At 40.6% G+C, this 22,805-nt stretch overlaps 1 protein-coding gene across 7 annotated transcripts in view; it reads right to left on the bottom strand.

Annotated features, from left to right (window-relative positions):
* The window catches only part of veph1 (ventricular zone expressed PH domain-containing 1), a 226,132-nt gene that overhangs the window by 129,722 nt on the left and 73,605 nt on the right, over nucleotides 1–22,805 (bottom strand). For 5 of the 7 annotated variants that reach the window (XM_048542472.2, XM_048542471.2, XM_048542470.2 and 2 more), the window contains 2 exons: nucleotides 21,670–21,726; nucleotides 12,318–12,527 (listed from right to left, as the gene is read on the bottom strand). In XM_048542472.2, the coding sequence (XP_048398429.1) occupies nucleotides 12,318–12,527; nucleotides 21,670–21,726 (267 nt within the window). The remainder of the gene's footprint in view (nucleotides 1–12,317; nucleotides 12,528–21,669; nucleotides 21,727–22,805) is intronic. The other 2 variants (XM_048542474.2, XM_048542475.2) reach the window with 1 other exon arrangement.

The raw sequence follows: 22,805 nt of genomic DNA, 5'->3' as shown, positions 1-22,805 counted from the left end.
TTGGTGTATTCCTGTCATCTGTTGATGAGTAATCTTAACTTTCATAATCAGTTTAGACTCCTGAGCAGTACTTCTCCTCTTGATCTTTCAGTTACAGAGGGGCTGATAAAACAAAGTTGCAGTTTCAAAAATGAATAGGTAAACATTAACTGCACGGCAGTGGTAACTGAGTGGGAGATTTGAACATGAACCCCAAGTACTTGATAGCATGGCAACCAAGAGTGGAATTATTGTATGAGGGGAGGAAGGGAGGGGATGATGGCAAGGAAGAATACATAAGTACTGCATTCAGTGGAACAGGGAGCTTAGGAGGTGGGGAATAGTTGGGGTGGGGGTGCAGAGGGTTGGGCTGGTGGAAGTTGCAAAGGTACAAAAGAGTATGGCCATGTAGGGATTTAAATTCAAAGATGGGACTGTGATGTTCACAATTACTGTGATGTAAATGTTCAAAGTCAAAGGATTCACTATCAGGGTAACGAAATGTGAGGCTGGACGAACACAGCAGGCCAAGCAGCATCTCAGGAGCACAAAAGCTGACGTTTCGGGCCTAGACCCTTCATCAGAGAGGTCAGCTTTTGTGCTCCTGAGATGCTGCTTGGCCTGCTGTGTTCGTCCAGCCTCACATTTCGTTATCTTGGATTCTCCAGCATCTGCAGTTCCCATTATCACGGATTCACTGTCAGATAGCTTTATGTTGTTTCAAATTCTCCAACAGGTAGATACACAATCAAACCTGGGTGCTCGTCATAAAAGCAATCTTCAGTGGGAATTTTATTGCAGGAAAAACGTTAATTATAGTTTCCCAAACATTTGTTTGCCCATTACTGGTGTATGTGCAACATGCATGGCATATAATGAGAGATTTTCATCCTCGTTCATAGCATGAGAATGGGAAACACCGCAGCAAAGGAGTGAGAAATATAGACAAACCATATTATATAAAATACAAAATGGACGCTGGAAGTTGAAAGAATTAATGCCCAAAAGTCTCCTGGCAACAAAAAAATCAGGGGCTGGTCAATTAGACAAACTACAAAGAACGTTTGTTTCAAGACAATGTCATATGGACAAGCCAGTAATAGCACAAACTGCCAAGAGAAGCACTCTCAGGTCCTTTTTTCTTCCATTATTCATTCATGGAATGAGGGTGTCACTGGTGAGTTGGCATTTATTGCCTAACCCTAATTGCCCAGAGGGCATGTTCAGAGTCGACCACATTGCTGTGGGTCTGGAGTTACTTGTAAGCCAGACCAGGTATGGATGACAGCTTCCTTCCCAAAAGGACATTAGTGAACCAGGTGGGCTTTTCCCAACAATTGACAATGGATTCACAGTGATCATTAGAATCTTAATTCCAGATATTTATCGTATTCAAATTTCACCATCTAGATTTGAACCTCGGTCCCCAAAATGTTATCTGGGTTTCTGGATTAACAGTCCAGCGATAATATCACTAGGCTATTGCCTCCCTGTTGAAATATTTCAGACTCTTCTTTACTTTATTTCTATTTGTTGCAGAAGGTCATGTCTGATTTGGCCAGCATCACCCACAGTAATGTTGGCCAAGTGCAAATATACATTGAAAACGCAACTTGGATGCGCTCTTTCAAGGAACATAACATGAAGCTACGGCAAGCAAATTGGAAGACAGATGCATGTTTGCCTTCACTGAATTGGGAAATAAAGGAACATTGAGACAATTGAGCAGGACTTTGAAGAGGCCACACGTGAAGTACTGTGTGCACATATGATCTCCATATTTAAGGAAGTATATATTTACATTGGAGGTGGTACAATAGAAGTTCACTAAATTATTCAGACAAAGCAGTTACCTAATGATTAAAAGTTGAGCAAATTACACAGAGATTCTCTGGTGTTTCGAAGAATAAGAGATAATCTCACTGAGAATATAAGGTTCTCAACAGGCTTAATGGCATAAATGTTGAGAGATTGCTTCTACTGGTTACTGAACCTAAAACACAGAAGCACTGTCTCAAGATGAAGGGCCAATCATTCAGGACTGAGATGAGCAGAAATTGCTTCACTCAAAGGATTGAGGATCTTTGGAATTCTTTATCCCAGAAGGTCATGATCATTCTATCACTGAATACATTAAAAGGTGGGGAAGTGGCAGACTTTTGATCTATCAGGGAAATAAATTAGAAAGGAAGCAGGTGGGAATATCATACTGCAAGATCAGCCATGGCCATGCTGTAAGGTGGAGCATACTCAACAGGCCATACTGTTGACTATAACTGCTATTTGCTTGTGTTTGTATGATCATTTTAAAGGCACTGATCCAATATAGTTCAGCCAGGAAAGGTGTTACATTAATCTTTCATATTTTGGGTGTTGCATCATTTGCAAGGCTATCATTGCTCAGATCTTAATTGCTCTTGAATTAAGTGGTTTGCCACACTATTTCAGGGGGCTGTTAAGTGATAACTATTTTATGGTTGATCTGGAATCATATGGCAGGGAGTCACAGATCAGGATCACAGATTTCTTTTTATGAAGGATAATGGTGAACCAGTTGGGTTTTTATGACAATCAATTATTATTTCATGGTCACCATTACTGAAAACAGATTTACTTATTGAATTTAGATGCCACCAGCTGCTGTAGTGAGAATTGAATCCATGTCTTAAAAAGTACTAGCCCAGTGATACAGTCATTCCTCTGATGAATGGGAATTGTTCTGAGCAAAAGGCACAATAGTTTTGAATGTGTCAAAGTTTAGATTGAGCTTTCAGGCTGAAAAGGAAACAGCTTTAAAACAGCCAAATCTGGCGGAAACAAAAAGTAAAGGCTGGATTTTCAACAAGTTGAAAAGGCTGCATGGAAGTATAAACATGCTGGCTGGGCTAGATTACTGGATTTTCCAGTCCTGGCATCCTTAATTCTCAGCAGCGCAGGTTGAGGTTACAGGTTGTGAGATAGCACCCCGCAATCTCCACCTGGCTGCCTCAGGAGCAGAGATGTGCACTTCCTAGTTCCATACGGTTTTCATGGAGTTGAGTGAACTTTTAAGGGACTTCACACTCACAGCTATAGCAAATCACAGTCTGAATGAGAGAAACCGTTGATTGATGACCTCAGAAGTCTTACTAATGGCCCCCTATTCAAATCTATGTCCTCCACTCAACTTCATTGTCCTGTCATCAGCAAGTGTATCACTCTAGATCCACCACTCCACAGGCTTCCATGACAAAAAAATGTTTTGCCAGTTGCCGAGATGCTTAATTAAATAGCTTATCTTTGTTAGGTTTTGGACTAAAAGATCTATCAACCAGGTTTCTTCATAAACCCTATTATTTACTATCAAATCAAAACATATACAATAAAATTGCAACAAATAGTTAGAATGTAATCTTTATTATAGAACTGTCAATGCTTGCCCATTAAAATATCCTGGAAACATACACACCCTCTCCTCAGTAAGTGAGGGGGCAGAGAAGAATATTCCCGCAGACATTGTCAATAGTTTATGCTTGAAGGGTCTAAAGGGATTAAAATTAAAAATGCCTTAAGCGCCATCCACATAATGATATCATACAAACTTGTTGGGGAAACAGCTTCAGATCTCAAGCAAATAAGACCGGCCCTCTTGTTCCTCTTCGTAGACATTCTTATGGAGACTACCATGTTAACGTAACCTGTTTATAAATATTGTCTTCAATCTTCACTCCGCACTCAACTTCACCTCATCCATCTCTGACTCCTCCCTTCCCTTCCTCAACATCTGTTTCCATTTCAGTGAATAGGCTAGCCACTAATATCCACTATAAACCTACTGACTGCCAAAGTTACCTTGACATCCTCATATCCTGCTTCCTGTAAAGACTTTATTTCGTTCTCTCAGTTTCTCTGTCTCCACTGTATCCATTCCCATGATGCCAAGTTTGTCAACTGGCCTCCAAAATGTCATCTTCTTCCTCAACTGAGGATTCCCCAGCTCCATACTAGACAGGGCCCTCAGCTGGGTCCCAACCCAACTCCAGCACTTCCGCCCTCACTCACCCTTTTCTCCCTTGTTCTCACCTACAATCTCAACAGGATCCACATCCCGAGGATCACTGGCTGCCATTTCCGCCAACTCCAGCAGGATGCCACTACCAGGCACGTATTCACCTCCCCTCCCTCGTCAGTCTTCTGCAGGGGCCATTCTGTCTGGGACACCCTGATGCACTCCTCCTTTGCTCCCAACAACCTCCACAGCCCCCATGGCACCTTCTCCTGCAACTGCAGAAGGTGTAACACCTGTCAGTTTAAACTTCCTCCCTCCTCAGTATTCAAGGGCCAAAACACACTTCACAGGTGAAGCACCACTTCACCTGCACTTCCCACAATCCAGGCTACTGCATTTACTGCTCACAATGTGGTCTCCTCTACACTGGGGAAATGAAGTGTAGACAGGGTGACTGCTTCGCAGAACATCTACATTCTGATTGCAAAAAAGACCCTGAGCTTCCAGTTGCCCACCACTTCAACACATCACCATGTTCCCTGGCTAACATTTTCTGTCTCAGGCTTGCTGCAACGTTCCAGCAAACTCAGCACACACTGGAACAACGGCACTTCGTTTTCCACTTAGGAACTCTACAGCCTTTTGGACTCATTATTGACTTCAACAATTTTAGGGCTTAAGCTTCTCCCATGCCCTTACCCCAACCCTCACACTCCAGGTCTTGTGATTATATAGTCTATTATCATATAGTCCCCATCGTTAGACACTAACAATCTCTATTAACAGCTATTCATCCTTCTAGTCTGACTGTTATCCACTCCTTTGTCTATCCAACTGTCTGTTGTCTTTGGGGTCTATCTTCCCTATCATTTATTCCTTACCCCTCCCCCTGCCCTGATTTCTGCATAAAACCAACATTTTCCTAGCTACCATCAGTTCTGAGGAAGAGTCACTGGTTGCTGCCAGACCTGCTGAGATTTTCGAGCAATTTCTATTTTTGTTTTTGATTCCCAGCATCGGCAGTTCTTTCAGTTTTTGTTTAATATAACCCAACCTAGCTACTATCAGGCAAATGAACTTAGAAACATATGAAACAGGAACACAAGTAATCAATTCGGTTCTTTTCAGCAATTCAACAATATCATGGTTGGTTTGTATGTGCTTTAGATTCCTTATTCTCACCTACTCCTGAGAACCCTCGATTCCTCTGCTTAACTACAATCTATCCAGCTCTGTCTTATAACTACTCCATGATCTCACCTTCACTGCTTTCTGAGGCAGAATTCATCTGGGTCTGGAGACTTGAGAGCACACAGCAGTTTCCTCGTACCACTTCCCTCGTGATTATAATTTTGCTAAATTCCTCTCTTCCTTCTACTTCCTGATTTAATCGAATGTTTGATATCCTCTATAGTGAAGACAGAAGCAAAATATTTGTTCATTTCACCTGCTACTTCCTTATTATCTAACATTAACTGTCAATCCTCACTCTCCAGAGAGCCAACATCTACTTAACTTACAATTTCCTTTTTAAACACCTGTAGAATTTCGTTATCCATTTCTTTCCATTCACTCCGAGCTAGTTTCCTCTTGTACTCTAAATTTCTTCTTCCTGATTAACCTTTCAGTCATTCTCTGCTGTTCTTTACGTTCTGCCCAATTATCTGACCAGCCACTCATCTTTGCAGAGTAATATGCTGTTTCCCTAAATTTATTACTTTTCCTGTCTTCTTTAGTTAATGGTAGATGGTGGATCCTCCCTGTAGGGTTTTTCTTTACAGCAGGGCTACACTTATTCTCAGTATTCTTAAATATCCCCTTGTGTCTTTGGTTAATTGTCAATTATGTCAAGTTTTTTGCAGGGCTTTTCATTGTGAGACCTAGAGTGATTTCTCACCCTATCTTACCAAACTCACTGTACTGATTACCTACCACATGCTTTGGGTTCGCAAATATCCAATTGCAGTACCATTTACCACACCTCATTCTCAGAACACATTTCCACTTGGGGATATCCGCCGAACCAACAGCATTCCTTGAGCCCACATCATCTCTGCAAGGCTGTTGTGGACCTGAACAAGCATTGTGAATCCAGTGTTGCCCCTCACCAGCAAGCTGATGACACAGCAGCCAAGAAGCCAGACTGCCCAAGGTATATCGCTAACATGATTGATACCCCTTTGCATATACAACCCCATTATCTCAGCCTAGTCAGTGCTTAATAGCCATGCCATGCACCTTCCTGTTCCTAGCCACAACCCATTGAAGCAGAACAGTGGGGCTCCTGTAGACACACATCATGTCATTGTTCAGTAGTACAGCATCACAAATAGGCAACTAATTAAAAAATTACCAATGTGGGCTTTTGTTGACAGAATGCTAAAGGAACAAAACCACAGCCTAACAGAGGTGAATGTCTCCCCACAACAATAACCAATTTAAGCATTATGATCCAAAAATTTTAACAGTCAATGATTGTCTACTGTACCTTACTCTCTTCTATTGTATCTGGGTATCAATGAGGTTCTGTTGGGTTTGTAGTACCTGTTGTAGTTGAGCTATGTCATAGACAATGTTGGCATTATCCACCACAATATCTTTATCCTTTTTGGAAGGCTACTCCCATTCTTTCAGATCTTTTGCATCCAGGACATCACCTCACCACAGTTCAACTGAGGACAGCATGCCAAATCATCCCTTTCTATCATACTCTGACCCTCATTTCCCATATTACCATTTTCCTCTCTTCTTTGGCATCTACATTTTTATATATCGCATTTTTCCACACTTTATCCCTTGCACCCAATGTTTGGTTTAAAACCCTGTCTCCTAGTTATGTGAACCACAGAACACTGGCTGTGGCATGGTTCAGGTGCAGACTATCTAAATGGTACATTTCCACTGGTGCCATTGGCACACAAACAGGAACCCATTTCTCCCCCAAGAATCTTTGGGACGCATTCTTCTCTAATTTTATGAGCCCTATATCAATTTACATGCAACCCAGGTAACAATCCAGAGATGATGGCTTTTGATGTTCTGCCTTTTAATTTAGTGCCTACCTCCTCATATTCTCTATACACAACCTCATTCCATGTTCTACCTATTCTGTTGATACCTACATGGGCCATAATCATGAAATCCTGTTCCTCCCACTACAAGTTCCATTCCAGTCCCAAATAGAGGTCCTGAACCCTTGCACTAGGCAAGCAACTCTGATCTTTGCTCTAGAGAATTCCTGATTGCTTCCCTTCCTTGAATAGCTTTGTGCATCGCTGTGCTATGGTCAGTTTGCAGATCCACCCTGCAGCTTCCAGTCTAATGTAAACAATATAAGAAACTTAAGTCCACTTGACACTTGCAGAGCATGACAATCATGCACTCCCTCTGGGTCCCCTGACGTGCCCCATTGATAGTCAAACCTCCTTGTCCCTGATCAAATCAGGTCAAATTAGAAGGCCTTTTTCAAAGTGGTGTGGCTTCCTCCTATTACAAAGATCCCAGGTAATTGTACCCCTCCCTGACATGTACTTTGTATTGGTATATACTTAAATATGGCGAATGTCCAAACAGCTTTCGAGGTTCAGTTGCATAGATCTTTAAAATGTCATGAACAAGTGCTGAAAATAATCAAGAAAGCTAATGGATGTTGGCCTTTATGTCTGGAGGATTGGACTATAAGGATACACGGATACACAAGTTATATTGCAGTTATACAAGGGCCTGGTTAGACCACACTTGGAGTGCTGTGAGCAGATTTCGGCACCACTCCTTAGGAAGGATATATTGGCCTTGGAGACAGTACAACGTAGGTTTGCAAGAACAATACCTGGACTTCAGGGGTTAAGTTATGCAGAAAGATTATAAAAATTAAGCCTATTTTCTATGCAGTTGAGAATATTAAGGGACAATCTGATCAGTGTTTAAGATATTAACAGAAAAAGACAGGGTACATAATGATAAACTTATTCTGCTGATTGTCAATTCTAGAACTAGGAGGCATTGTCTGAGAATTAGTGGCAAAGGATTCAACAGCGACGTTATAAAGCTGTTCTACACACTGAGGGTGATAGATGCTTGGAACTCTCTTCCATAAATGGCAGTGGATGCTGGGTCAGTTGTTAATGTTAAGTCTGAGATGAATAAAATTTCATTGAGCAAAGGTAATAAGGGATATGGGCCAAAGGAGGGTATACGGATTTATGCCACATATTAACCATGATCTGAAATTAGTGGTGGAACAGGTTCTCAGGGCTGATTGGCCTCCTTCAGTTCCTAAGCTCTTACTTAAACATTTAAGGGATGTAAAACATTAACCTCTCACCAATGACTCACCATACAAATAGTTCCTTTCTCCTTAGTACAGCCAGAATTAAGTGTAATCATTTCCATTGAATCCAGCAATAGACTGCATCTTAATGTAGATAGAAAAGCCTCTTCTCATTGGGCTACCAATTGGATTTCATCTACTATTGCAGACCAAGCACAAGTAAATTACTACTCCAAATGGGAATGGCTGAAGCAAAGTTACCCATGTTTGTAAGCAATTGTGCAGACAGCCTCATACAACAAGATGGTCAGAAGGGAAGATTGTTCAGATGACATTTGCTTTGTTTGCATTCATACAACTGGGACTACGTTCCAGAAGATCTATTTTTAGCCCTCAGCAGCCCCCATGGCTGCCTCTCAATTCTTTATGAAGACAGTAGGTCTGACCCTTATTGTTTGTTCCCCTGCTCCCAGAACAAAAACTCACATTTGTTGACAATTTTGCCCGAAGAATTTGGGCTGAACTGGGAAATTTCTCAACTCCAGCTACCCACCTTGATGATGAAACTGCAGCTCATAAAGAAGGTTTCAATATTTGGTAAGTTCAGGGATATCTGGACACAGACAATGTAATAAAGTAGAAATGAGCAATCTTTGTGAGGAAAAGAATATCGAGTCAAAATGTGATCTGAGAGTTGAACAAGACTTTGATGCTCTGAGCAGTCTGGTTCAGCACAAGGCTACTGCTGGAAATAAACTAGGATCAATGATAAGGATGCTGGATTGCAGCAAGGGTCAAAATTAGTGGCTAAGTCTATGCAATTCTGAACCTGAGGAAATTACAATACTTTCCAGTTTGGTTGCTGAACAAACAGCCTAAAATGACAGAGACATTTGAGGGATCAAGCCAGTGAAATGGTGAAGAGATTGGGCTGATTGCCTATAATTTACAAGTAGAAGCTGATTCCAAGCCTGATGATCTTGCCAAGGAGCAGCACTTTGATGAATACAAACAAAGTGTCAAGGATAAATTCTGGGACAATGAAAAGCGAGCATCAGGGAGCAGAAAGAAAACCCATTGTTGGAAATGAATTGTAAGTTATGAGAACGTGGAGACATGAAATAATCTGCAATCCTTTTTATCCATTGTGCTAGAGTAAAGGGGGCTGAGGAGGTGAAAAAATGTACATGTAATGGTGTCTTAAAGTAACATGACTCCTATCAACAGTTCAGCATTGTTAGTTATAAAATATACACAGAATGATGATGCATCAGTTTCAATTAGAAGATTACTCATACAGAAATCTTAGACACACTACAAATGCTGAGATTTGGAAATATTAACCTGATTACGAAAATGATTTCTGACACATGAATGTAAATTGGGTTATTGACAGTAACAGTAGGCTTAATAGGAAACTACTCAAAGCTGCATTAGCTCTCAACACATAAAATATCCTTAAATGGTATGAATCATGCTCAAAAGATACTGCAGCAGGTTATATTCTTGAGAGGGGAACATGAAAACACCACAACTTGGACAGAGGCCAGGTAGCCTCAACAACGTTCCTGTCTTAAATCAGAGCAAGATTATGTTTCATCTACACAATTCTGGGAAGCCAATTTCAAATAACAAACTGTTTTTCTGTATTTTGGTAGTTAGTTTTCTGCACAGAATAATCATCTGTATGAAACAGTCAGTCATTATAAATGAATTACGAATAGAGTCATAAGCACAGAATGGCTTATTCCATAATTGGACAATATTGCCAACGGATCATAGAAAACATGTAAATTACATGTATACAACTGTAAGTGTAGAATGTGACAAAAATGTTAAAGATTTTACTTATATTTAATGGACCCAAAAATAATTGATTTACTACATACATCATTTTTTTTTTGTTGGTCCATAACTACGTTTCAAGAAAACCTTTTAAGTAAGGTTTCTAATCCATCAAAATGTTCATCATTTAAATGTTGTATATTCATGTAGAAGAACGTGAAACCTTGTAACAAATTATAACATTTGTCCTGTCATGTATGTATGTTAAATATGATAATCATTTTCATTTTACTCTTAGGGTTAGCCTCACCTATACGCTTCTCTTTCTTCGGTCCTCTGACTACTCTGAATATGTTTCAGTATTTTCATACATTTAAGAGGCCTAAACCTCTCTGCTAAGCTTTTCTCCAGGGTCTTCTTCCTTCCTATTTTACCATTAATTTGTTTATTAATCCATTTAGGATTACCTTTGTTTAGTCTGAAGTTCTTGGTTTTGGGAAAGCATTTATGCTGTATGCTCAACATTCTAGTGACAAACGTATTTCATTTGTCTTCGTCTGACTTTTTATTCAACAACCACTTTCAATCTGTTTCCTCAAATTTAATACATTTTTGCCTTTTCATGTATGTACTTACCTCCTCGCCTTAGGAATATTTGACAATTAGGTCACATTAAACTTTACGATTTCACAGTTGACATTCATCAAGGATGCTATGATTTGCACTGCATGCATATTTGTTCAGTATTTTACCATTGCCAGATTGAGATATGCATTGCCTCTCGTGGTTGGCTTGAAAAGAGGTCATGCATTAAATTTTGCAACTGTGACTTTGTTCCCAGATACCATGATGTCTTGCTATTGTATATTGGTCCTTTTTTGTATTCTAGTAAAGTAAATTTTTCTGCTCTCATACGCCCTTTCTATTGCTTCATACAGCAAATAGTCTTCCTTCTTAAGCTGGCCTGAGGCTTTATAGCAAGGCCTGACTCTCCCTAATTGGATCCTTCGCATTTGTTTGCCTCATCCTTATAATTTGAAATTCCACATACCTTCCAACTCGGTTTCAGTTACAATGTCTGCTTTACTTGTGTGTTCAGTTTCAAACCATTTAAACACATACTATAAACAGTAGCGGCTCCAGTGCCTGTGGAACATTGCCATGTTACTGCAACTGCACATTCACAACCGTATCTTACTTTCTCTACTTCAACTAATTTTCTGTTCATCACAATGCTTTGTTTTCTCTTTGATGCTTTCCTGACTTGCAGACTATGCTTGTATATCAAAAGAATAAAACGCCCTGTTGAAACTTAAGTATATATCATTCAGAAATTTTCAACCAGATCCATCACTGCTCTTCTAACCTATATCTGTTCACACGAATTTGACACCAATAATACATGATTTTTAAAAAATTATTCTATTCCATAGTATTGATATTCTTCAAGTTAATTGGTAAAGGAATATAAAGTAAAAATGTTTTGTAATTCCTATGAGCCATAAATGAAATATGCAAGTCATCCTACTTTGGTTCTGATTGTTGGACTGATTTAGATCGCTGATTTCATTAGTAGCTATTGTTTATGATCTTTCAAGTTTCACATAATATAGATATTTAATTTTTCCATGCTGCTTACAATATTCTTCCATAGACCTGTTACAATTTGGTACACTGAACAAATGTTTCCTCTTTTTAAAAATAGCTTTCTAGTATTCAGGTTTTTTTCTCCAAATAGCTAAAATAATGGATATAATTCTTAAGACATGGTATATTTGTGTAAGATCTTAATTCAATTTTGGGTAGAGCACAGAATGGGTCCAAACATAGTCAACAGAAACTCATCTATCATTTGTTATGAGAATAAGAAACTACCCCTAGGCTATGTATTTAAAACTATTGTACTGTAGTAATATTTTGTATAAAGGGTAGGCTTAACCCAAAAATCAATTTCAACATTGAATTTAGTTAAAACAAATTCTTCAGAATTACTAAATTTAAAATAGACTTTCTAAAATTCTATGCAACATTATGCCTCTATGATGACTATTAAACATCGCTGACACATTATCTTGATAACCTGAAGGTTGAATATCTGAAATTCAGTCCGTACTGAATTTTGTTGATGGAGTAGAATGCAAGTACTGGTACCTTTAAACATGTATGTCATGCAGATTAAATAGACCAACAAATTATTAATCCTAACTTGCACAATTTCTATTAATAAATAAATTGGACGAATCAAACTATACTCTCCAGTAAAAGAAAAATACGATTTTTTAAATGTGGACTTACCTCATTAATACAGCCGATGATCCCAAAAATCTTGGCAATTTGGCCCAATAGATTTGGGTAATTTTCAGCAATTTCCTTCAGATTTTCAATGGAATTATCTAGGATAGATTGATGGAAAGCCGCAAGGTCCACCAACATATTTATGATGTATTCACTGTAAAGAGGGTCTTTCAGCTGTGTTATCAAGGTTGGAATGGATTCATTTAAGACCTAAGGGATAGGAGGAAAATAGAATAATGCAAGTCCACTGCAGTTTTCTGATGCATCAAAAAAGTAACTAATTCTATTTGCAACTAAACAAAAGGATTAACTTTGGGACCGCTATTCAGGATTTATCATCCCAGTAACTGCAATGTTTCACCGATACTGGAAACCATTGAAGCCTCTGTCTAGGAGAAAGTCCAGCAGGATGGAGGGAGACAAATATTTGGGTCTGTCTCAAAGGTCACTCAAACATAAGACTGGATTCTTGACAAGCTCTTCTTGCCCTTCCTAAAACTTACTTTCCCAACAACATTGGTATTGTTGAGAAGTGTGGGCAATTCAGAATGGGGGACAGTGTGTAAGACCATTGGTAGGGAATATAATAAAGCTGAAGCTTCGCTGCTGATCCTTCGGGTGGCACACTACTTCGGACAGTTACAGAGGTTGCATGCGGATCAGCAAAAAAAAATGCAATATGTTGATGTATAATAATTAATATACTAACTGTAATGCAATATATTAAAGGGACATATAATAGATTACCCTTAATTTGGAAAATTAATTCTTTAAAATACAAATTTTGTGCCCGCTGATGTATATTTATTCTTCAATTGTTGCACTTAATATTGCAATTACAGCTTCTTAAATATATGACTAGAATGTGCACTTGTGCAAAGATACAAAGGACATTGCTCAGCCATTCCGATTTACTTCAGATATCCTACAAAAAACAAGCTGTACTCAATTACAGAAGGCATCCTCTGGAATTTATATGAAGGATCAGATTAAAGATGTTTGCAGTTGTAGTTTCAGATTCTTTAAAACCTTGTTTGCTTTAAACCTTGTTCTTTAGAACTTTTGGTTCCAAAAATAATACAATTTTCTTTTTTTCTCCAACTGCATGACCATAATAATGATGAGGCTATGAATCACAAAATATTCAATGATCAACCAACTATTCCACACTTGCTTATATTAATTAAGATAGAAAATACTGCTGAAAATATTTTGGCAATCACATTTTAAAAAATGACAACTGAAATACTCTGAAAAGATGATGCAATTATTCAAATCGCTCAGTCAACGTGATTACTAATAAAATTGCGGAATGTGGATTTGGAACACAATCTTTACAACAATCTGTTTTCTGGAATTGATGTAGTACATACCAAAACAATGACCAGAGACACAACTTCATCTGGAACGCAGAGTCCAAAGTGCAGGAGGATTATAAAATTAATCAATGTTACTCCAACATGTGGATTCAACATCCTGTTTCAGAGATTAAAGAGATTGCTTCCAGTTGTTCACAACTCATTAATGTTTTTTTCAATGCTTTACCACTTGGAAAGAAACGGATCGGCTGTTAAGATCTACGGCCTTAATTACATACAGTGGCACTCTGACCCATATATCAGTGGGTGTGCAGATTCTACTGGGCTGGTAGATTCTGAGGCAATAACCTCCCCTAGATGTTCCAATGCAGCTTGTAACAGGCCTTCAGAGCAGATACTAAAAGGCACAGTTGTCCAATTCTGCCAGAAATCTCAGCTAATGGGGTCTGAGGAAGGGTCCCTGAACTTGAAATATGAACTCTGCTTTCTCTCCACTGATACTGTCAAGCCTACTGCGTGTTTCCAGCAATTTCTGTTTTTGTTTCAGATTTCTAGCATCTGCAGATCTTTGTTTAATTTAACCAATAAAAGTCTGCCCTTTATAATTGAATGGTGCAAATGAATGAATCCAAATTTAATCACATGAAAACTTTTCAGCAGTAATTATGAATTTGTTACTCAATGCACTCCTACTTACACACGGTTGAATAAGGCTTAACCTTTTCACAGATAATAGGAACGGCAGATGCTGGAGAATTCAAGATAACAAGGTGTACAGCTAGATGAACACAGCAGGCCAAGCAGCATCAGAGGAGCAGGAAGGCTGACGTTTCAGGCCTAGACCCTTCTTCAGAAATGGGGAAGGGGAAGGGGGTTCTGAAATAAATAGGGAGAGGGGGGAGGCGGACAGAAGATGGATAGAGGAGAAGGTGGGTGGAGAGGCGACAGACCAATCAGAGAGGCGAGGATGGAGCCAGTAAAAGTGGGGAGGTAGGGAGGAGGTAAGTCAGTCCAGGGAGGATGGACAGGTCAAGGGGGCGGGATGAGGTTAGTAGGTAGGAAATGGGGGTGCAGCTTGAGGTGGGAGGAGGGGATAATCGAGAGGAAGAACAGGTTAGGGAGGTGGGGACGAGCTGGACTGGTTTTGGGATGCAGTAGGGGGAGGGGAGATTTTGAAGCTTGTAAAATCCACATTGATAACATTGGGCTGCAGGGTTCCCAAGCGGAATATGAGTTGCTGTTCTTGCAACCTTCGGGTGGCATCATTGTGGCACTGCAGGAGGCCCATGATGGACATGCCGTCTGAGGAATGGGAGAGGAAGTTAAAATGGTTCGCGACTGGGAGGTGCAGTTGTTTGTTGCGAACTGAGCGGAGGTGTTCTGCAAAGCGGTCCCCAAGCCTCCGCTTGGTTTCCCCAATGTAGAGGAAGCCACACCGGGTACAATCGATACAATATACCTAGAATACACCTCCTCCCACCCACCCTCCTGCAAAAATTCCATCCCCCATTCCCAATTCCACCGCCTCCGCCACATCTGCTCCCAGGATGAGGCATTCCACTCCCACAAATCCCAGATACCCACGTCCTTCAAGGACTGCAACATTTCCTCGCAGTGGTCGAGAACGCCCTTGAACACGTCTCCCGCATTTCCCGCAACACATCCCTCACACCCCGCCCCCGCCACAACCACCCGCAGAGGATCCCCCTCATTCTCACATACCACCCCACCAACCTCCGGATACAACGTATCATCCTCCGACACTTCTGCCATCTACAATCCGACCCCACCACCCAAGACATTTTTCCATCCCCACCCTTGTCTGCCGTCCGGAGAGACCACTCTCTCCGTGACTCCCTTGTCTGCTCCACACTCCCCTCCAACCCCACCACACCCGGTACCTTCTCCTGCAACCGCAGGAAATGCTACACTTGTCCCCACAGCTCCTCCCTCACCCCCATCCCAGGCCCCAAGATGACCTTCCATATTAAGCAGAGGTTCACCTGCACATCTGCCAACGTGGTATACTGTATCCACTGTACCCGGTGTGGCTTCCTCTACATTGGGGAAACCAAGCGAAGGCTTGGGGACCGCTTTGCAGAACACCTCCGCCTGGTTCGCAACAAACAATTGCACCTCCCAGTCGTAAACCATTTTAACTCCCCCTCCCATTCCTCAGACGGCATGTCCATCATGGGCCTCCTGCAGTGCCACAATGATGCCACCCAAAGGTTGCAAGAACAGCAACTCATATTCCGCTTGGGAACCCTGCAGCCCAATGGTATCAATGTGGACTTCACAAGCTTCAAAATCTCCCCTTCCCCCACTGCATCCCAAAACCAGCCCAGCCTGTCTCCACTTCCCTAACCTGTTCTTCCTCTCACCCATCCCGTCCTCCCATCTCAAGCCGCACCTCCATTTCCTACCTACCACTTCATCCCACTTCCTTGACCTGTCCATCTTCCCTGGACTGACCTATCCCCTCCCTACCTCCCCACCCATACTCTCCTCTCCACCCATCTTCTTTTCTCTCCATCTTTGGTCCACCTCCCCCTCACTCCCTATTTATTCCAGTTCCCCCTCCCCATCCCCCTCTCTGATGAAGGGTCTAGTCCCGAAACGTCAGCTTTTGTGCTCCTGAGATGCTGCTTGGCCTGCTGTGTTCTTCCAGCTCCACACTTGTTTTCTTAGCCAGTAGCAGTAAGTGCTTGAACAGACAAACAGATCTCATGGAAGGAGCAGCAGGGCATCAGGCAGTAAAGGAAGTAACCACACTTGGCAATTATAGAGTTCTTAGGAGAAGAACAATCCGTGGGGACAGTCCCAGTACTGGGTTTGGCTGGGAAATGACTGTTAGCAGCTCCATGAGTGAAGTAAAAATTCCCATAGGCAAGGAGAAAATACTTTAAATTTAGCATTGAAAAGCTGCAGCAATGAAAGAACGAGCACTTACCATTCACAACAAGGTTCATCATATTGCAAGCAGGCATCATGAGGCACAGTTATAGCACAGGGTCAAGGGCAATTAAATTAGTAAATGCTGAGATTACATTATTGGGATTATGATGAAAATTGGGGTTAAAAAAGGAATGTTCACTATGTATTCAGCCCTGAAAACATCCATTTTGCCTACAAAGCAACAGGAAACATTCATCTAGGCTGCAGAATGTGGGAAAATCTCCGCTTTGCCCACTGGAGTGCCATTTTGATCACAAAAGTAGCAGAAAATCCCCCAATGTACAGTGCAAAGATAGAGCTTGCTATTTAATAGAATTTACAGCCTTTTAAAGAAGTAGAATACTGCAGCAGTGCCACACTGCAGCTTTGAAAGTTTTAATGGAAAGAAATAGTATAGAAATGCCACAGTACAGAGTTTAAAAACTTGTAAACAAGGACAAGCAGTCAGCATTTCTACTGCAAAGAATTATCAAATCTCGTCAGCAGAGAAATAGAGCAGCATCAATTTAAAGCAAGATTAAATGTTCTCATTAATCACTTAAGATTTAACTAGAATATTAAACAATATTAAGATAGCGCCATATTAAAAGCGTAAAAACCAGAAGATTAAAATAGCATTGATAAAGCGTAAAGTCAGCACATGACAAACACCATTGACACACTCCAGATTGGAAGCAGCTTTTAAAAGGAAGAATAATAAATAATCACATCATAGTGGGAATTACGAGAGAAATAATAATACCATAAAGATTTAGTATCAGAAATGGGCCAAACAGAGCACAGGACATCTTGAAGAAAACAGTTCAATCGAAGAGTTTCTTTAAAATTAAATACTAAATGTCAAATTTAAAAGGTAAATATACAAGTGGCTTCAATAGGACCTAGTGGGATCAAACTGTAAATTGCTAAAATATAAAGGAGGCACATACATTTGATATCCACCTCAATGTGAGAACAAAGACAACTTCTTGAAAAGGCATAGTTTAACAGAAAGTTTCATTATCCAGTGGAATCTGTCCATGTATTAGATTAGACTCCCTACAGTGTGGAAACAGGCCCTTCAGCCCAACAAGTCCACACCGCCCCTTGATATATCCCACCCAGACCCATCCCCCTATAAACCTCACACCCCTGAATACTACAGGCAATTTAGCACGGCCAACCCACATAGCCTGCACATTTTTGGACTGTGGGAGGAAACCCACACAGACACGGGGAGAATGTACAAACTCCACACACGCCGTCGCCCAAGGGTGGATTTGAACCCGGGTCCCTGGCGCTGTGAGACTGCAGTGCTAACCACTGAGCCACCGTGCCACCCCAAAGATATTAATGAACAAGCTCTACAAATTAGTGAAACAGGGTGACTGTAGAAATTTGAAATCAGAATTCATAAGAGACAGAATGTTTGTTGGAACAAGTGATACGTATTTGTCAAATCTATTCCAGTTCTATGATGACGACTTTGGAGCAAGTTGTGCTGAAAGCAGAAACCAAGGAGAGGCTCAAACAAATCTTGAATGGAGATGGACAATCTTAACTCAAGAGAACAACATAACCTATCTACTTTATAACATACAAACACTGTGAAATAAAGTAGCCATAGTCCCAAAGGGCCACTAAGCTGCTCTCAGACAGAGAGTGATAACAGGTGGTGGTTTAAACTGAGGGTCACCTCACCTCGGGCAAGGGGGGAGGGTGAGAAGGAGGAACCTTCACAGTAAACACTGTACGGGTACTTGAGACAAGTCAACACGAGGTACAGGCAAAACTGCAAACACTCCCAGGGCATGCAACTTTGGATTAAAAATGCCCCAAGTGCACAATTAGTGCTCACTCTGACAAAAGAACGCTACATCTGTAAAACTACAAGTCACTTTCAGAAGACGTGCAGATTTAGAAAACAATCTCCAAGCAGAAAAAGGCCAAATAATCACTCTTGTAACGCTACTGTGTTACTGTGAGATGTTACTGTGGTTGAACCATCAGCATTAGAATATACACCTGAGGCAGCCTTTGGTGAACTTGGTGACACTACTGACTCGGGTTTGACAACCTGTCGATGTCATAAGACGATGGCTCCAGACCAGCCATTTCCTCTTTATTTTCCTTCTTTTTCTTCCTGTGGGTGGTGGAGAAGGTGACATCGCAGAAGAGAGTTGCTGGAGTGGGACTCTTGGTGAGGCAGTGGCCTGGAAGCGTAGTCAGGGACTCCTGACTGTGGTAGACACTGGGAGACAATCCCAGATATCAGTGAGGAGGCGGCAGTGGAAGCAGCAGCGTGTGCAGCGGTGACTACTGGCGTGTCACCAGGTGGTGGCAGCAGTGCGCCATTTACTACACAGGGTGGGGACTCCTGGTTAGCGGTAAGGGTGGTGGTGGCAGCACGGCCAGGAGCTCCAGGTTGTGGGCCCAGCACCGGAGGCAGTCTCAGCGAGATGGGTGCTGCGGCAAAGAGGAGGTGCCTAAAGGGTGGTACCTCTGCTGTCGGTGAGTGCGGTGGAGGTGGTGGTGCAAGTCTCACTGGTGAGTCGGCTTGGGACTCAGGACTCATGGTGGAGGCAGCAAAGCGTGGTTACACTCTCTTTCAGTTACATCTATCTTTTTATTCATTTTATTCTTAAACTATTCACAATGGCACCAGATTGTGGCAACATTTGAAGCTTTTCACTGTGTTTTACTGCATTATTCACTGTAGAATACAAGTGACAATAAATCATTCATTAATTCTAAGCCTGATACAGGGGTGAGTGCCAGTGTCCTTTCACATCAAATACGATGGCTGAAGAAACAGAAATTACAGTCTACAAGAGGTGAAATCATATGGTCCAAGTGCAACAGCTCTCAAGATTAAAACTATACAACACAAAAGGAGCATAATGGAGTCAAAACTGTGCATGTAATTCATATAACAATTCCCCTTCTCAGTTAAGCCTGCACCTGTGTCTTGACCTGAACATAACTGAGGTAGCTGCATTTCCAGGATAACAACTGGTAGGTACAAACACATGTTGACCAACCATTCAAAGAGTATTGGTAGAAAATTTTATTGGACTTCTTACACTCATAGTGGAACCAAAAATATTTTAATAATCTATTGAAAGCACCTATATTGGTGCAAAAGAACTATTTCATACTGTTAATGGAAAGGAACTCTGCAAATTTACAGGAATCATGGAAATGGGTTCCATTTGTATCATCACCAAAAAAGACAAAAGATGAAAAAAAATCTGTAGCTTTCCAAAAATTTCAAACACTGACAACAAGAATGAGAGGTACAACCACTTGAGCTCATTGAGGAAGTATCAAATGAAGTTATTCAGACAGCAAAACAGTCTGATGAACAAATTAATACAGCAGATTTGACTGTGATGCCAAGTGACGAGCCAACACAAGCTCAAGAACAATATTTCAATTCTTTGTCTTTCAGAAAGGAATGGCCAGTCCCAGGTGACAGGGATAATGCAATGCATGCCAAAATCCTCTCTCATCATGATTTGAGGATGTGAGAATAACTACTTCACCACAAAAATATCCATAGAGAGTGAATGATGATGTCCAACCTTCTTACCAAGTTCAAGTAAAGAAGTAACAAATTGCCTTTTTAGTAGTACAGAACTTTTGCATTCTGATGAAAGTTTTCATTTTGCACTCGATCAGGACATTCTCAATAATAAAAGGGACCAACATGTTATACTCTATGAGAAGATAATGCTGATTGATTGGAAAGTGGACCCTGGATAGTGATAGGGCTGCCAAGAAGAACAAACTATACATAATGATAACAAAGTGTGGAGCTGGATGAACACAGCAGGCCAAGCGGCATCTTAGGAGCGCAAAAGCTGATGTTTCGGGCCTAGACCCTTCATTCAGAAAAGGGGGATGGAGAGAGAATTCTGAAATAAATAGGGAGAGAGGGGGAGGCGGACCAAAGATGGAAAGAGGAGAAGATAGGTGGAGAGGAGAGAATTGGGGGGGAGGTAGGAGGGGATAGATCAGTCCAGGGTTGCAGTGGGAGACAGATCCCCTGAGGTCGGTCTGGAGGGAGGAAGGTATACATAATGATTGCCAGTTGACTGTCAGGTTTTATTGAAATTTAAATCAGGCAGGTTGACACTGACCGATCAAGGCACTATCCTGAGGATTGAACCAGAAAGTAGCTGTCATCTATTTTGTTAAGTTCATACAGGCGCATGCTTCAATGTGTTCTTTCTTTACATTTGTCCTGTGTATTAATCTATGGTGTTTTCAGTATATGTCAGTGTATACTGTGAGCCCAAACAACAATCTTAAATGGGCTGTTAGTGGCATTCTTGGCACACTCAAGGTTATTTAGCAGGTGTTGCCTAATTGCAGAATCACATGTATAATGTTGATCACTTATTTTGAGTTTTGTAAGCACAGGCTGGTTGGGTACAGTTCATACCTTGCCTGCTGCAAACAGCCAAAGGGATATGCTCCACCATTCTTTGGCATGTGTGGCCTACATGTTAGCATAACACCAGCACTGAAATCCATATTTAACAATTCCCATTTGTGTGACAGGTAGCACATTCTTTTAGCTTGAAGTAGCATATTGTTAGCACTTACGTTGCTACTGGATAATAGAAATATGAAACAGCTAGCTATGGCTATAATCCTGAGCGCACAAAAAAAGTGTGGGAAAATTTTTTTTGTGTGGGAATGACTCTGAGTGGGTTAATGTTAGAAACTGCAATTATAGTTTTTGCTCAGCAAAAGAAAACTCTGATGGCTCAGACATGGTTCCTGGTAGACTTTTTTTTGAAGTCCAGAGATGATTTTGCACATCACTGAATGGATTTCCCTATCACCAAACTGTCCATGTTACTTTTTTAAAAACTTCCTGAAAATCTCATTAATTATGAATAACTAACTAATATAATGTGTACCTGTTGTTATGATACAATAACCTACATTCTGTTGTTTATACAGTTGCCTCTTGTTAAAATTGTTAGTGACTCACCCTCTACTAGTGCTAGCTGAATAGCCTTTGCCCCAATCTACCACAGCACTCTACTGCAAACATTAGCTGGTAGTGTTTTGTTTTGCAATACCTTCAACAAAGATGGCAAAGATGATTTTGTCGCACTCCTTGATGGCCTCTGAACTTCCTGAAATAAGATCATGTAATTTTTCTTCGCACAAATCATCAAAACAGAAGGCAAACAGTTAAATCTGAATGCATATAGAACTAAATTGTACAGTCTCAATTTTCAATTACTCCATCCAAACACCAAAACTCAAACAAAATCCCTTTAAGATCTCTTCTGACATTTGCTTAACATTTAAACATATGCAATAGCAGAGAACAACTAAATCACATTAGACCCCCCTTCTCCTGTGCTCCCTATTTTCCTGTATATAAGTTCGCTCCTCACAATTTTCATTTTACTTCCCGATACTCACTAGCAAGTTGTTTTATCTTTTACTTTCACTCTAATTATCAGCTGTGCAAAATGCTGATCACAGCTTTGAAAATTCTTTTAAAAATAATGAAAATTATCAACATTCTTAGATAGTCCCATCTATATATTTCCTTTTCATGCAGACTGGATATTACTTCAACATATTTTTCTGAAACAGTAGAAACATATCCAAACATAAATATCTAATTTCACGACAACAGGCCTTTCTAAATTGCATCATTGCAATCACTTCCTTATAAACAATTTCTTGCCCCATGTTTATTTAGGAACTAGCGCCAGTTCGTAGGGAAAACTACCCCGACTGCAGTCTGAATTGATTGATTAACTCTATGAACAGTTGCTATTTCTGATGTAGATTTGCCAATTGGCATAGTGATGTACAGCCTACATTTTAGAAATGCACAATTCCATAAAGTCTACATTAGAACTGATCAACCACTTATAAATCTACTTTAATATTTTAATGTCAGACATGTCACAGCTCTCAATATATAGTCACATCATCGATCCCACTTTTTAATAAAGTCTCTATAAAAATGTCAATCATAATTCTTCCTTCTTTCTTTATTTAACTGCTCCTAAAATTCTATTAGTACCCGAGCATTTTGAAAAAAATATTACTCAATATGTATTATCCTCATCCAGGAGGATAATTGCACTGTTGTTTTCACCAGTATTTCAATCACTTGTACTGAAACCGAGGCCCTCCGAACAGACTGCTAACTGCAATCAAACCAAACAAGTCATTTTTATTCTTTCCTTCC

The sequence above is a fragment of the Stegostoma tigrinum genome, chromosome 14, assembly GCF_030684315.1.
Source record: "Stegostoma tigrinum isolate sSteTig4 chromosome 14, sSteTig4.hap1, whole genome shotgun sequence".
NCBI lineage: Eukaryota > Metazoa > Chordata > Chondrichthyes > Orectolobiformes > Stegostomatidae > Stegostoma > Stegostoma tigrinum.
The sequence above is the reverse complement of the archived record's forward strand: the minus strand, read 5'-3'. Positions and strand labels throughout refer to the sequence as shown.